The sequence below is a fragment of the Theropithecus gelada genome, chromosome 1 (genome assembly GCF_003255815.1).
Source record: "Theropithecus gelada isolate Dixy chromosome 1, Tgel_1.0, whole genome shotgun sequence".
Taxonomy (NCBI): Eukaryota; Metazoa; Chordata; class Mammalia; order Primates; family Cercopithecidae; genus Theropithecus; species Theropithecus gelada.
In genome coordinates, this window is record NC_037668.1 from 47694020 (window position 1) to 47709288 (window position 15269).

General features: G+C 55.9%; 1 protein-coding gene across 1 annotated transcript; it reads left to right on the forward strand.

Annotated features, from left to right (window-relative positions):
• Positions 1-1524: 1524 nt before the first annotated feature.
• Positions 1525-10585, forward strand: PLA2G2F (phospholipase A2 group IIF). The gene is made up of 5 exons (XM_025369787.1): positions 1525-1736; positions 2377-2429; positions 5679-5823; positions 6793-6902; positions 10410-10585. The coding sequence occupies exons 1-5, from the start codon at positions 1621-1623 to the stop codon at positions 10583-10585; spliced, it is 600 nt and encodes a 199-aa protein (XP_025225572.1). The 5' UTR covers positions 1525-1620.
• Positions 10586-15269: the final 4684 nt, after the last annotated feature.

A 15269-nucleotide genomic window follows, 5' to 3' on the forward strand; every position in this document is an offset into this window, starting at 1 on the left:
TCCTGGAGAGGAGACGGACCTGGATCCACAGAGAGGAAGCTGGGCAGAGGAAGGGTAGGGGCTGGGTGACGGGGATGACATGTGGACTGTGGTTTGGTATAGCCAGAAGAGGAGGCTGGCAAAGCTAGGGGCAAGAAGGGAAGCCCCAGGGGTCTCTTCTGCCCCTGTTGGTAGGTTCGAGGACACTGAGAGAGATGGGGCAACTTGAAGGTGAGGGGATTACTTGCAATGTCAACTTCCAAGAGTCCTCTTCTTCTGCCTCCCTTGCTGTCTCCTCCCAGTATCTCAATTCTCCCCAAGGCTGGAGGTCAGCCCCTACTTTGCAGTTTTTTGTAGACATGGGGTCTCACTATGTTTTCCAGGCCGGTCTCAAACTCCTGGCCTCAAGCAAAGCTTCCGTGTTGGCCTCCCAAGTGCTGGGATTGCAGGTGTGAGTGACTACGCTGTGCCTAGGCCTCTACTTTGTAACAATCAGATCTTTAACTGGGCACCTACACCTGCCCCCACTCACCACATGACACATGACACCCAACTTGTATGAACATCATCCTCATTCGGTGAGGCCTTGTTATGTGCACTTACAGCTGAGAACTCAGAGACCAGGGAAGGGAGTTCTCCTACCAAGGCCTCACAGCAGGGAAGTGGGGGTGCTGGCATGGGATCTTTTATCAGTGCGACTGCTCAAACCCCCAGGCTCAGCCCAGGTGACCCAGCCCTGAGAGGGGCTCCCAGAGCTCACACTCCCTTGGATTCTCTCCAGCCCCATCTTTCTCATACACACCACCCCCCTTCAAAAAAGACAAACGGTGCTGACAAAGCCCAGGCCCCGAAGGCTCTCCCTCAGATAATTGTGCCCCCTACGAGGCCAAATTTGGCAATGTCACAACCGTGCTAAGTTGGTTTAGGTAGAATCCCCAATGTTGTCCTCCATACCTGATTGGGTTTCTCGTCCTCCATGGCCCCCAGGTGATGTCTGAGGAACCCACCTGCCTTCAGCAGGAATCCTGGGGGATCGCTTTAGCCAGAGTCTCCCAACCCCCCACGACCCCTGATGTGTCTTCTGGTTAACTTTTCATCCTCAGACCCCACCCTGCTCCTTGGCTATGAATTCCTGCCTTTTCTTATTGTATCTGCCGTTGAGTCCAGTCTCTCTTCCCCACTGCAGAACCCACTGCCATGGCCCTACACATGTCCCCATGGCCCCTTTGAACAAAGCCTGCCTTACTGTGCTTCATGCTTCAACAAGTGTCACTGAGTGATGTTTTATCTTTAACATCTTTCAGATGGGGAAAGAGAGGCCTTTGGGCTAATTTCCTTTCGGATGCATGGGGAAGGCCGATTCTCCTATCTGGTATGTAAACCCCCAAGTCAGGCAGGCCAGAGCACCCAGGGGTGGGGACTGTACCAACTGGCTGTGGGCAGGGCTGTGGGGGTGGGAGGAGGAGTTGGAGCCTCCTTTTTCTAGGGCATGTGTCACCTGCCTCCTGCCCAGGGGCATTGCCCCGGCACTCCCCTGCCAGTGTGCGAGGCAGCCTGAAGCTGGAGCCTGCTCCCCGCAGCCTCTGGAGCGTATTTCAGACCTTTCAAGACCTATGTTGCTGGCCCCCCAGAACCCGGAACATGGCAGATGGGGCGCAGGCCAACCCCAAAGCATTCAAAAAGAAGATGCTGGATAGATGCTCCTCTGGGTGGAGGGACCCACGCTTCCGAGCCTCCTGTCCTTCAAGAACCCCCAGGTAGGTGCCTGCTACCCTGAGATGGAATCCCCCAGGGAGAGGCAGGGACAGGGGTGAGGGACTGGTTCCTAGAATTCCTTTGTCCTGAGAGTCTGCGTGGCGGGCTGAGATGGTCACTACTTTTCCAGCACTAAATGGGGATCATTTAGTCAACCCTCACGTGGCATTCATGTGGCCCAGGGAGAGTGAGGCCACAACCCTCATGTGGCCCAGGGAGGCTGAGGCCACACATTTTGGAAGCGGAGCTGGGACCAGAATCCAGGGACCTAGGACTCCTGACTTTGGGTTCAAGCCCCAGCTGCTAGGTTGGGTCACATGACTTCCTTCCAGGACTCCCTAGTGTGTGCATGGGAGGTCCGGCCTGAGACAGTGGGCTTCCTGTCCTGGAGCTGATGTGTAGAGGGGGTTCCTGCCAGAGTGGGGGGCAAGGAGGTACTCGTGCCTCCTGGCTCTGCCATCTGGGGTGTGCTCTTCCAGGAGGGGCTGGGCAGGTGCTGATGACAGCACTAGGAGCAGCAACTAGGACATCCAGGGACATCATTGATGACACCTGTCATGAGGCTCAGGAAGGGAGCAGCAGGTCCAGCACTGCCAGGGGTGAAGGGGATGGACTCAAGCTCCGGGTTTTGTCCTCCCTCAGGTCTAGCCTGGGTATGAAGAAGTTCTTTGCCGTGGCCATCCTTGCCAGCAGTGGTGAGTAAAGACTCCAGGGGGCTCCTCCTTCTCTCCCACTCCTGGCCTGTCTCCCATGACCTTGGGCGCCTGAGTTAGGGTTCCACTGATCAGCCCTTGTTCCTTCCTCTCTCTGGGCTTTGCTTCCTGGCTCAGCCCAGCAGACTGCACCCAATTCTGGGGTTGTTTACCCCTCCAGCCACCTGTAAACAGGCTTTTATGAGCCCCAGGGGGCAGGGCGCAGGGCTGAGCAAGCATCATAAAATGCTGGTGTTGGCTGGGCATTTGTGTACCTGAGTGTGTATTAGTGTGTGTCCATCAGACAGGAGTTAATGATTTTGTGTGCAGACAGGCGCAGGTACCTATGTGTGTGTAGGTGTGCCTGAGCACTTGATGATGCCTATGTGTGCAACACGCATCTATAAAGTATGTGACACTGTAGGCACCTGAGTGCAAGCCCGTTTGTGTTCTTCGTGTAAGCGTGTGTTAATTGGGGTGTGTGTCTCCAGAGCGTGCTTACGGATGTAGGGTGCACAGATCTGCAGAAGGGTGTGTGTGTGTGTGTGTGTGTGTGTGTGTGTGTGTAGGGTGGGTGTCTGTGTACTGCAGAGTGGTGGGAGGTCAGGGGCTTCTTTCTGGGGGTGGTACCCAGGGTATCATGGCTCTGGGCAGCCCCCCATAGGATTGTTGTGTGAGGCTCTCGACACAAACCTGACCCTACCACTCGTCCCAGCATCATTCATGTGGCAGGTGTCCCAGTTCCATGGACCATTGGCTGGGCCTCTCGCTGGCCTTTCATGCAGCCTGTTAAACCTCACCAGAACACAGCCTGGCTTGAGGAAAAGAAATAAATGCCAAAAACCAAAATAAGGTTCCACGTGAGAGAGGATGCCTGGCTGCATTCAGGCAAAGTGACCTGTTATTGAGGAGATGACCGCTTGAGTTCAGCCCAAGCCACTGGTTAGGGGCAGAGCCTTCAACCCCACTGAATGCGGACTTGGATTCCTTCGCTGGGACTGTCAGTGTGGATGTGGCCTTGGGCTGGGCCCCTGCGTTGTGTATGTGAGTGCATCTGTAATGCACGAGGGTGTGAGTGTGCAAGTGTGTGTGTGTATCAGGTATGGGTGTGTGTGTATCAGGTATGTATGTGTGTATACGGTATGTGTGTGTGTATCAGGTACGTGTGTGTGTGTCTATCAGGTAGGTGTGTGTGGGTGAGTGTAGGTGAGTTTGAGGTGTCTGGGGGTGAGTGTGTGTGCAAGTGTATGTGGTGTGTAGAGGAGAGTGTGACGTGGGCAGGTGTGTGAATGTGTGTGAGATGAGTGTGTGTGTGTCTGTGTGTGTGTGCACCCTGTGCATGGCTGCGTAGGTTTCTTGCTCTTCTTCTCTTGCCACATGGGAGTTGCCGGTCAGGGGGTCCCAGGGACTGGAGGTGCCCCCTCCCCCAGGGTAACATTTACAAGGCCAGGGGTGGATGGGGAGGAGGCCAGGGCCTCACAGTGGCTGGGTCCCTCCTCAAGGTGCTGTGGGGGTCAGGCACTCTACACACCTTCGTGATCACACTTCAACCTCCAAGGTGCCCTGCAAGGAGGGCATCATTATCCCCATCCTCTGCTTTGGGAATTGCAATCTGAGAGGTTGCTAGTATGTGCCAAGCCTCAAGCAGGGCACTGGCCTGCCTGATCTCTCATGGTTGAGATTGTTACTCCCATATTACAGATGGGAGAACAGAGCCCCAGGGAGTCCCAGCTGGCCTTGGTTATTGGCCTAGGTCTGTCTGACTCCAGAGTCAATGCTCTTCCCACTAAGACACATTGAGGGGGCGAGTTCCCTGTCGTTAGAGATGTCGGATACCATGTCTCTGGAAGCAAGCAAGAGTGGCCTTTGGGATTCCCCTGAGCCACCAGTTTCTGAAACTGTTGACTTTCCCCTCTCCCAGTACATTTCCTCATTCAGGCTGGGGAGCAGGGTGGGGACATGGAGAGAGCAGCAGGAAGGGTGCTGAGCTAGGCCCCTCATGCTGACTGCAGCTGGAATGGCTGGGGTGGGGGAAGCAGGCAGAGCTGTGCTCCTCTGTGGTTAGCTTCCCAGCTCCAGAGCACACAAACCCCGGGCAGTCTGGGCTCTGCCCCTTCCAGCCTGTGGGACCTGGGCAAGCCCGCACCTTTCTGAGCCTTAGTTTCCTCACCCATAAAATGGTGATAGATTGGGTCTCCTGCTGGTGCGCGTAGGGCAGCTTCCCCCAGGTAAGGACTGTAGGTGCCAGACTGGGTGTGTGGACCCAGTGCTGCATCCAGGAGGATGTGCAGAGGCAGCGCAGGCGATTCAGAGAGCCACTGCACGGGCACAGACTGCAAGACAGAGAGAAGCAGTGGCAAGGGGAGAATGTGTCCTGGGGTGGGCTGGCCTGGCAGATGCCATGAAGCTGATTTCGCTGGTGCAGGGAGTGTCCTTGCACTATTTCTCCCTCTGTATGTGTGTGGGGAGAGTGTTTTCCTTCGTTCTACCCCCAGCCAGTATCAGCCTGTACTACAAAGGCTTTTCTGTTTCTTCATTAACGACCAGAGCACCGAATTGTCTCTGGATTGATCCTGAGATGCACCAGCCCCGGGATCATGGTGGGGACTCCGAGGCCCCCAGGAGGGCAGAGGCAGGAGGCAGAGGCCAGGAAGGGACCCAGAATCAACCCCCTGAGCTTGCTAACATCATGTGGCCTTTGCGAAGCCTCCTCCAGCATACCAGGCGCTTGGGCATCCCCCTTGAGAAGTGTGTACAGCCAAGTGGCAGAGGGTGTGGGTGCAAAACCCTCACTGCCTGGGTCCAAATTCTGTCTCCACTGCTTTCTGACAATAGGACCTAGAGCAAGTTACGAAATGCACTGGGCCTCAGTCTTCTCATCGACGTAGTGGGATAACAAGAGCGTGCATAGGGTTGCAGTGCGCACTCAATGGGTTCATGCACGGAAGGAGCTTGGGACAGTACCTGGCATGGAGCAAGCCCCCAGCAAGGATGACCTGCATTGTTTTCTTGGGGCTGCAGGGCTTACTGCTGGGATGTGGGTGCACACCATGCATGGTATCTTGTAGATTTCTTTCCTCCTGCTTAGCTGCCCACCCTTCTTGCCCCAGCTTCCTCTCCTGCCTTCTCCTTCCTTCTCCCACCTACCCCAGGTATTGAGAGGATGGTCAGACCAGACTCTCAGGATGAGAGAGGATGGGAGCAGCCAGCCATGGGGCAGAGGCTCAGATCACCCCCCTGGTTCTCTTGCAGTTCTGTCCACAGCCCACAGCAGCCTGCTCAACCTGAGGGCCATGGTGGAGGCCGTCACGGGGAGGAATGCCATCCTGTCCTTCGTGGGTTACGGTTGCTACTGTGGGCTGGGGGGCCGTGGCCAGCCGAAGGATGAGGTGGACTGGTAGGTACCAGACCTGGGCGCCTGTCAGGGGCCAAATAAGGACAGCTGAAGGTCAGACTGAACTTGCCCTCCATCCCTGAGAGGGGGAGACCTTCTTTCCCCAAGGGATCCGGCTTCTTTGATGAGTTAGTGACCGGAGCCTGGTCTTTGACTATGTTCTTTCCAAACTGTCTTGGGCGCTTTCTGTTGTCCATCTCCAAGGTCATGGACTTGGAAGTGTTTCAGCCCCTCCTCTCTCTAGGAAGGGACCTTTGACTGTGGTAGAGCAGTCATACAGCTGACACCCCACAAAGGCAAGGGCTGTGACCCCTGCCTGCCTCAGGCTGGAGGCTCTGGAAGACAGGACCGTGCCTCCTCCATCAGTCTGGGAGCTCCCAGCAACCATGGCTTGTCTTCTCCTCCTATTTCCCCAACAGCAGCCAGCACCAAGTTTGTATCACAGAAAGCTTAATAAATGCATGTTGACTAGCTGACTTCACTCCCCCAGAGGTGAAGGACAGCCACACTGCCTGTGCTTCTTGTCCCCCATCCTACTAGTCCCTGTTGACAACTCCAGACCTTTGTCCCTCCCTGGCCATGAGGCACTGCCAGGGGTAGCCTCTGCCTACAGTCGACGCTCCTCCAACCTTGACGTAAACCCAGGCAGCCCCTGACCCCTCCCACAGCTGCAGCCAGGGCTCTGGGGGAAAGCTGGGAGTCCTGTGGATAGAACAAAGACACAGGGGAGAATGTGTCCTGGGGTGGGCAGGCCTGGCAGGTGCCACAAAGCTGAAGCTGTGAGGATCGGAACCTGGGGTACCGGCCCCAGCTCTGCTTGACTGTGTGACCTCAGACAAGTAACTGTCCCTCTCTGGGCTTCAGTTAGAACGTTTGACCTGTGAGAGACTGGAAGAGATGATCAGAGGTTTCTGCTGGTGGGAGATGGGCCAGCCCGGCCATGACTGTCCACTCACCTCTGCCGCTCCCTAGGTGCTGCCACGCCCACGACTGCTGCTACCAGGAACTCTTTGACCAGGGCTGTCACCCCTATGTGGACCACTATGATCACACCATCGAGAACAACACTGAGATAGTCTGCAGTGAGTTCCTCCCCTGTCACCTGGGCCCCTGGAGAAGGGAGTGGCTGGTTCCACCAGGCTGTGCTGGGATGATGGACAGGCTTGCCAGATTAAATAAAGGCTGCCGGCTGGGTGCGGAGGCTCACGCCTGTAATCCCAGCACTTTGGGAGGCCGAGGCAAGTGGATCACTTGAGGTCAGGAGTTCGAGACCAGCCTGGCTAACATGATGAAAACCCGCCTCTACTGAAAACACAAAAATTAGCCGGGCGTGGTGGCGCACACCTGTAATCACAGCTGCTGGAGAGGCTGAGACATGAGAATCACTTCGAACCTGGGAGGCAGAGGTTGCAGTGAGCCAAGATCGCACACCACTGCACTCCCGCCTGGGCAACAGAGTGAGACTCTGCCTCAAAAAAAAGAAAAAAGAAATGCAGGCTGCCTAGTGAAACTCATTTCTTAGATATACAATAAAAATGTTTTAATATTAAATACGTCCTAAATATTGCATGGGACATATTGATACTCAAAACTAAATGCTAGTATAAAATTAATTAATATTTATAGAAAATGAAATGTTTAGGACATACTTCTTCTAACACATGTACTTTTTTTATTTTATTTTATTATTTTTTTTTTTTTTGAGAAGGAGTCTTGCTATGTCACCAGGCTGGAGTGCAGTGGCGCAATCTCAGCTCACTGCAACCTCTGCCTCCCAGGTTCAAGTGATTCTCCTGCCTCAGCCTCCCAAGTAGCTGGGACTACAGGTGCACGCCACCATGCCCAGCTAATTTTTGTACTTTTAGGAGAGACAGGGTTTCACCATGTTGGCTAGGATGGTCTTGATTTCTTGACTTCGTGATCCACCCGCCTCGGCTTCCCAAAGTACTGGGATTACAGGTGTGAGCCACCGCGTCCAGCCAAACATGTACTATTTACCTGAAATTTTAATTAATTAATTAATTAAAACAGGGTCTTGCTCTGTTGCCCAGGCTGGAGTACAGTGGTGCCATTGTAGCTCACTGCAGCCTTGACCTCCAGGGCTAAAGTGATCCTCCTGTCTCAGTCTCCCGAGTAGCTGGGATTACAGGCAAGTGCCACCACGCACAGTTGATTTTTGTATTTTTTGCGGAGATGGGGGTCTCACTATGTTGCCCAGGCTGGTCTTGAACTCCTGGCCTCCAGCAATCCTCCCACCTCTGCCTCCCAAAGAGTCCGCTGGGATTATGGGTATGAGCCACCAGCCAGCCCAGCCTGAAATTGAAATTTAACCAGGCATCCTGTGTTTTGATTTTGGTTTTGCTTTTTTTGCTAAATCTAAATCTGACCAGCCTAGCTGTGGCTCGAGAACATCTCCCTGAGGTGCTCTGAGGCTCCAGTCCTGGAATTGGCATCCCAATTCTCCTGTCTCCCAAATTCTGAGTGATTCTGATTCAGTGGGTGTGGGTGGGGCCCAGGAATTTGGCTTTCAGCCAGCTCCCCAGATGGTTCTGAGGCTGCAGCTCTGCAGGGAAGCTCTGAGGCATGCTGGCCTGAGAGTCGGGGGACCTGGGTTTGAACTCTGGTTCTGTCGCCATCTCCTCGCTCCGTGTAGCCCTGGGCAGGTCCTTCCCCGCCTGGCCTCAGTTTCCTCACTCATGGGTCCATTGAGGGGTTTGGATCAGAGCAGACTCTTTCTCTTCTGGTTCTGTCACTCGGACCCCACCAGCAGAGGTGGCTCCATCCCAGGACGCCCAGTGTTTCTAGGGATCCAAGGTATTAGCACCGGGCCTGGTGTGTTCCCTCATTTACTATGAACTTGCTGTGGCTATTTCCCAACTGAGACATGTAGGTAAGCGCAAGTGGCATCCAGGTAGCAGTGCCCAGTTTTCCCTGCCCTGCTCCACTCTGTGCCCCTCTCTGAGGCAGGACTCCCCCCCTGGCCCAGCCTGTGAGCAGCCACTGGGCCTTCTTTGCCCCCATGTCTTCACCTGGTACTACCAGTTGTTGCTCACAAGCAATGCTGGCTTTGCAAAGACACTCACATCTCCTGTCATCTGGGAAGGAGTCTAGTGGAGACTGGGGTGCAATTTGGGACCCCTTGGGAGCCCAGATCTCTGTGGTCCTCATGTTCTGCTGTTCAAACATGAGGTGGAGGGGCTGGCCTGAGACAGCAGATGCCCCCCTATTAAAGCAGGTGGAGGAGAGAGATTCTCCCCCCACCACCACCCACCAGGGGTAACGGACTAACTTAAAGCAGTGACTTTCATGCTGGGTTTGGGGGATCCCTCGGACCATTGGAGCCAGAGGCCTTGAGAGTTGATAGCCACACAATTCCTGAGAGGTTCAGCTGGTACTTCAGTGTATTTTATCATTAAGCAACTTCTTCTGGGGCTGTCTGATGCACCAGCCTTCTTTACACAGTTTCATTTAAGAGACAGGATTTTGTTGGTAGAAAGTACGAAAAGTTTGCAGATTGATCAAGCTAATTGGAGGTTCTCAAAGGGTCGTCCCTGAACCAGCAACAGCAGCAGCTGCAGCACCCAGGAAATTGTTAGAAATGCCAATTATCAGGCCCCACCCAGACCTACTGAATCTGACACTTAGGGGTGAGGTCCAGCAGTCTTAGTTGGAGCAAACCCTCCAGCTGATTCTATTGTGCACCTGAGGATGATTCCTGAAATCTACTAATTATAACAACAGCACAGGGACAAACAACAGTAGCATTTGCCCTGGATTAGGCATGTGCTAGGCTCTTAGGCATTGACTAAGCTTTTGACAAGTGTTTTTCCCATTCATTTCTTACCAATAACTCCATCTTTTTTTTTTTAAGACAAAGTTTGGCTCTTGTTGCCCAGGCTGGAGTGCAGTGGCATAATCTCGGCTCACTGCAACCTCAGCCTCCAGGGTTCCAGTGATTCTCCTGCCTCAGCCTCCCTCAGCTGGGATTACAGGCGCCCACCACCATGCCTGGCTAATTTTTGTATTTTTAGTAGAGATGGGGTTTCATCATGTTGGCCAGGCTGGTCTCGAACTCCTGACCTCAGGCGATCCACCTGCCTCGGCCTCCCAAAGTGCTGGGATTATAGGCGTGAGCCAGTACACCCGGCAATAACTCCCTCTTCAGTGGGCTTTCTTTGAATCTGTGATTGAAGGGAAGAGGTCTGGGATGGCAGGAAGTAACGGGCTTGGGGGGTGTGGGAGGTGCTTTAGTTCTGTGGGTGACTTAGGTAAACCCATCCCCCTTTCTGGGGCTCAGTTTCCCCAGTTATGCAATAACTGTGTTGGGCTTCAGTGGTTCCCTAATTTTACTATGCACCAGAGTCACCTAGAGAGCTTGTTACAACACAGACTGCTGGGCCCCAGCCCAGAGCTGCTGACCTTGCAGGTGGAGGGTGGGGCCCGTGAGTGGTGCTGGTCCTGCCACCCGGGGAACACATTCCAAGGACCACTGGGTTCTCCAAGTCTGTATGCTCCCCTCCCCAGCAGTGGTCCTGGGGGAGCCACTATCCCTTTCATCCACAGCCTTTGCCACCCCCATCCCCCTATAGGTGACCTCAACAAGACAGAGTGTGACAAGCAGACATGCATGTGTGACAAGAACGTAGTTCTGTGCCTCATGAACCAGACGTACCGAGAGGAGTACCGCGGCTTCCTCAATGTCTACTGCCAGGGCCCCACGCCCAACTGCAGCATCTATGAACCACCCCCTGAGGAGGTCACCTAGAGTCACCAATCCCCGGAGCCCCCCACCCCTCCCTAGAGCCTCTGAGGTCTGAGAGAGAAGAGCAGGCGGAGGGGACCAGATGAGGAGCAGGGAGGGCAGGAGCCAGGCTGGGAGCCCAAGCGTTGCTGGTTGCCTCCCAGCGAGGGCTCATTCCCCAGAGGACTCAGGAAGGCCTGGGTCCTGACTCCCCCAGCCCAGCCCAGCCCCAGGCATGGGTGCATCCTGCTGCTGGTTCTGGACTGGGTGGGAGGCATGGAGCTTGTAGGAGTCTCTCCTGAGGGTGGCTGGGAAGACCCAAGAGAGAGGAGGAGGGGCCTCTGAGTGGGGCCTCTGTTGCTGGCGCCAGCTTGACTCCCTGGAGCCTTCGAGAATCTGAGCTGCCAGCCCAGGTCCAGAGCTGGGTGCATCCTCGGCCCAAGATCACAGGAAGGCAAATTGCTGGTCACGAAACCTGGGTTCCGGGAGCCCCTCAGCTGATCCCACAGGATGGCCTGGGGTGGTGGCTACTTTGGGCTTGAGGCTCTCTCGAGCCCCACTCACAGAGCAGGTGCCCCACCCCAGCCCTCACTGAGGTGGCCATGAGTCCAGTTCAGACCCTAGGGGATATGCAGTGCTGAGCGTCCCAGCCCCGAAGTCCAGCCTCTGAGCAGGCTCCTGGGCACTGACAGAGCCACACACCCAGGTACACCTCACAGGCTAATATGGGGACACACGAAAATGTGGCCTCCAAAACCTGCAAGTCTTCTCTGTGCCCCTCATCGACCCATGCATGTCACCCAACCCTGCCCTGCCACACCACGTGGGTCTGAGGATCGCCTCTACCCCCGCCCTCCGGGTCCCTGACAGACACTGCCCTCCTGGCCTGCACCTGGAACAGCAGCCAAAACAATGGAGGGGGACCCACACCCTCTCTCCCTGGGCTGTGGGCAGGCGTCACAAGTCCCATTGGTGGGGAAGAGGCTGAGGGCTGAGACCCACCTCAGTGAAGAGGGAAACGTAAGCAGGGAGAGCATCAAGGCGGGAGGCTGCCTGGAAATTTCTAGAAGAGGGTCAAGGTAGGAGGCTACATGGAAGCTTCTAGAAGGCAGTAAGGAACAGGATGGTGAAGGAGAGGGGAGAAGATGGGAGCATGGAGAGACGAGGTGAGTGACAGCCGCCAGCAGGGAGGGGCCTCCAGGCAGCACAGAGGAGTTGGGGGGCAGGGCCTTATGGCGCTGGGTTCCTGTGTGGGGCGTGCAGCTGGGGCTGAAGTAGAGGGGACGGCCTTGCGGTCCCCAGCACTGTTGTTTCTCCAGGTGCACCATAACCTCCTCCTTACCTGCCCGAACCTCAACTCAGGGTCAGCGGCCTCCATGGAGCCAGCCCCACCTGCCCAAGGACCACTGAGGCCATCCTCCGCCTGGACTCAACAGCCGCCAGCAAGTTTGCCTGGCAGTGTCCCTGGGGTACCATTGTCACTGGGGAGGGAGAGCCAGGAAGGGTGGAGAAGGAGGCAGAAGGGGCACGTATGAAAAAGAGGACAGGAAGCCTCACCAGAGGCAGTTTCCAGAGCCCCAGTCTTGGAGACAAGGACACTGCCACCCAACGCCACAGTCAGTGTGGGAGGGGCCCATGTCCCCCACCCCCCACGCCACACCGCTGCCTCCTGCTGGCCATGGTCCTCTGGCTGGGAGGAATGCAGGTTCCCAGCTGTACCCCTCTTCCCCGCACACACACCCTCCCCTGTCCCACGGGAAGTCTAGGCCAGGATCTGGCGATGGGATTCTGCTGCCCAGGGGTCCTGCCCGCCCTCACTCACCCCAGATGCTTCGGATGCTGCAGGTCCCAGAGAATCTCCACAGGACTTGGCTTCCCCTGCTCAAATGAATAAAGGCCTCCTACCTCAACTCCCCATGGCTGGGCCCTCCTTGGCCAGGCGTCGAGGGAGGGCATGGTGACTCCCCCTGCTTCTCCAGCTCTGGGAAAGGTGGGTTCCCATGCCCCGTAGCTGGCATGGCCCATCTCCCTCCTGCCCCCAGCCTGGGGGTGAGAAGTGGTGCCCAGGCCATGGACCCTAGGCCCCATGGTCCAGCAGTGGGACGATGACCGTCGTATGATGATAATGACAGGGCTAAGAACTTTTCAGGCCCAGATCTCTGCAATACTCTCTCCACCCATTTCTGTTGAATAACTGAGGCCCAGAGAGTTCAAGTCACACAGGTCACAAGTGATGGGGCTGGGCTCTGGGCTCTGAGTCCTCTGTGTTGGACTTTTTTTTTTTTTTTTTTTTTTGAGACAGAGTCTCACCATATTGTCCAGGCTGGAGTGCAGTGGCGCGAGCTCGGCTCACTGCAACCTCCACCTCCTGGATTCAAGCGATTCTCCTGCCTCAGTCTCCCGAGTAGCTGGGATTACAGGCGCGCGCCACCAGGCCCAGCTAATTTTTGTATTTTTATTAGAGACAGTGTTCCACCATGTTGGCCAGGCTGGTGTCGAACTCCTGACCTCAAGTGATCCGCCCGCCTCAGCCTCCCAAAGTGCTGGAATTACAGGTGTGAGCCACCACTCCTGGCTGCCTCTGACTTTTAACCCCTGCTCCTTGCAGCTCCTGAATGATGATTTGGGCACCTGGGGCAGTGGTAGGAGAGACCAAGGTCCTGATGCTGGCCCATCCGGTTCTCCTTCCAGCTCTGCCCCTGACATCTGTCCAGCCTTGGTGGGCCCATCTGTGAAATGGGACTACATTTCTGCAGTGAAGAGTCCCAGGCTTGTTGTGACAGCCACTGAGACAGCGGGGAGGAAAGGGCTTGTGAGCTGAGTGGGGTGGGGAGGGGAAAGCGGGCAGGAGATTATTATCGTCAAGATCATTAGTATGGAGGCTGGATATTTCTTCAGAGTGAAAGGGAGTGACAGTGGGACCATGAGGGTCCCGCAGGGCAGCTGGGTCCTGGCCCCTTCCCGACTCAGGCTCCTTCCTGTATGGGTATCGGTTGCCTCCCCCGCAGCGACCACAGCGGCTGTTTCTCATGCTCTCTAAAGCCGTGGGCTTCCCTGGGGACGTCAGCTGGGGACATCAGTGGGTACCCCTGTGTTATATGGGGAAGCTTTCACACACGACCCTGCAAGAAGAGGGATTCCTCAGCTCAATATTTTAAGTTTGAAAATCCCTGGACAAGCTCACCCGCGGATTCGTTCACTCAGCGGCCCTGCATGAGAGTGCCCTGGGTGCCAGCTGTGGTGCTGGGCTTCCAGCCTCTGCCCCCTCGGGGAGTCTGCAGCCCAAGTGGGAGGCAGACGCTGAGCTCCGAACCTTGACACGTGGTGCTAAGTGGTGTGACGGGGAGCACAGGGGTGAGAGAACCCAGGTCTGTGTGGCAGTCCCAAAGGTGCCAAAAGGGGATGGGTGCAGCTGGGATGGTGCAGCTGGGGTCTCCCTGGCGTGGAGAGGAGTAGCAGGGGGTCACATTTTGTGAGGAGGGGCCCCTTCTTCTACCGCCTGGGGATCTCTTCCCCTGGGGACCAATGAAGACTCCATCCGGGGACTGAAGTCTTCCACGCTAAAGTGTAAGGAGGGGGCTGTCCGTGCTCCTCTCTGTCCTGGTGCTGCCATCTCTGCCCAGACCTAGGTCCGCCTACCCGCTCAGGAGACCCATGCCCCTCCAGGCCCCTTTCCCCTTTCCTCGGACCTATGGGGCGTCGCTGACAGGTTTTCCAGAACGTGGGCGACACCTAGTGGACATCACGGGTCACAACCGGCGCTGCGCTCCACTCCACCCCTCCCACCCCTGCCGCCCCTCTGCCCTGGACCCAGAGTGGAATTCTGTTGCGGGCCTGCCCCAGGCCCACAGTGCCCAGGAGAGCACAGGAAGCCATCAGTGTGGCCTCCACCATCCTCTCATTGTTGTCATCACTGCCTCTCAAGAAGTGCTGCCCTTAAAGCAAACAGCACAGGCTGGGTGGCACCCTGGCCCTGTCCCTCGCAGGGGGAGGGTAGATGTGGCAAGTCGCTTCACCCCTCCCAGCCTCAGTTTCCCCTTCTGCAAAATGTGGTTGATAATGAAGCACACCCCATAGGGTTTGAGGATGACATGAGGTCAGGGATGAGGATGCCCCTAGCACAAGGCCTGGCATGAAGAAGGGAAATTGTCTAGAGCAGGTGACTGATGCCCTGGGCAAAAGACCCTCAGGTAGGGGTGGCAGACAGCGGCAGGTAGAAGAAGTTGTTGCTGATGGAAGTGGACTGCCTGTGACATTCTTCCCCAAACAGAAAACTGGCAGAAGCAAAGCTGCTATGTAGCAAGAAAATCTGGCTCCCTGCCTGTGAGTGTGAGGGGGAAAGGGAGCGGGTGGGAGGAGGAGGAGGGAGAGGATGCAGAAGGGAAGGGTCTGTGGACCCTTGCTGTCCCTAAGCCACAGCCAGGCACCCGGGGCCTTGACTGACCCTGCCCCCAGCTGGGCCTAGGAGCCAACACTTCCTCAGTCCGGCCCTAACTATGAATGCAGAGAGGCAGCCGTTCCTCCAGAGGTTGGCATGGTAACACTAGCTGTTGGCTTCCCCAGTTGTGACTTTCTAACAAGCAGCTGATGTTACCAACTGTGACAACAAGGAAAGTTCTGGAGAAAAACACCAAGGCTCCTAGCAACAGGAGACAGGGGTGCAGTTTTTTTTTTTTTTTTTTTTTAAAGACATATTGGGCCAGGCGCA

Excerpts from the sequence above, each read along its gene's own strand:
- PLA2G2F (XM_025369787.1), top strand. The coding sequence starts at position 1,621 with ATGGCAGATGGGGCGCAGGCCAACCCCAAAGCATTCAAAAAGAAGATG. Across the intron at positions 1,737-2,376 it reads TGTCCTTCAAGAACCCCCAG|GTCTAGCCTGGGTATGAAGA; the intron begins GTAGGTGCCTGC and ends GTCCTCCCTCAG. Across the intron at positions 2,430-5,678 it reads GGCCATCCTTGCCAGCAGTG|TTCTGTCCACAGCCCACAGC; the intron begins GTGAGTAAAGAC and ends GTTCTCTTGCAG.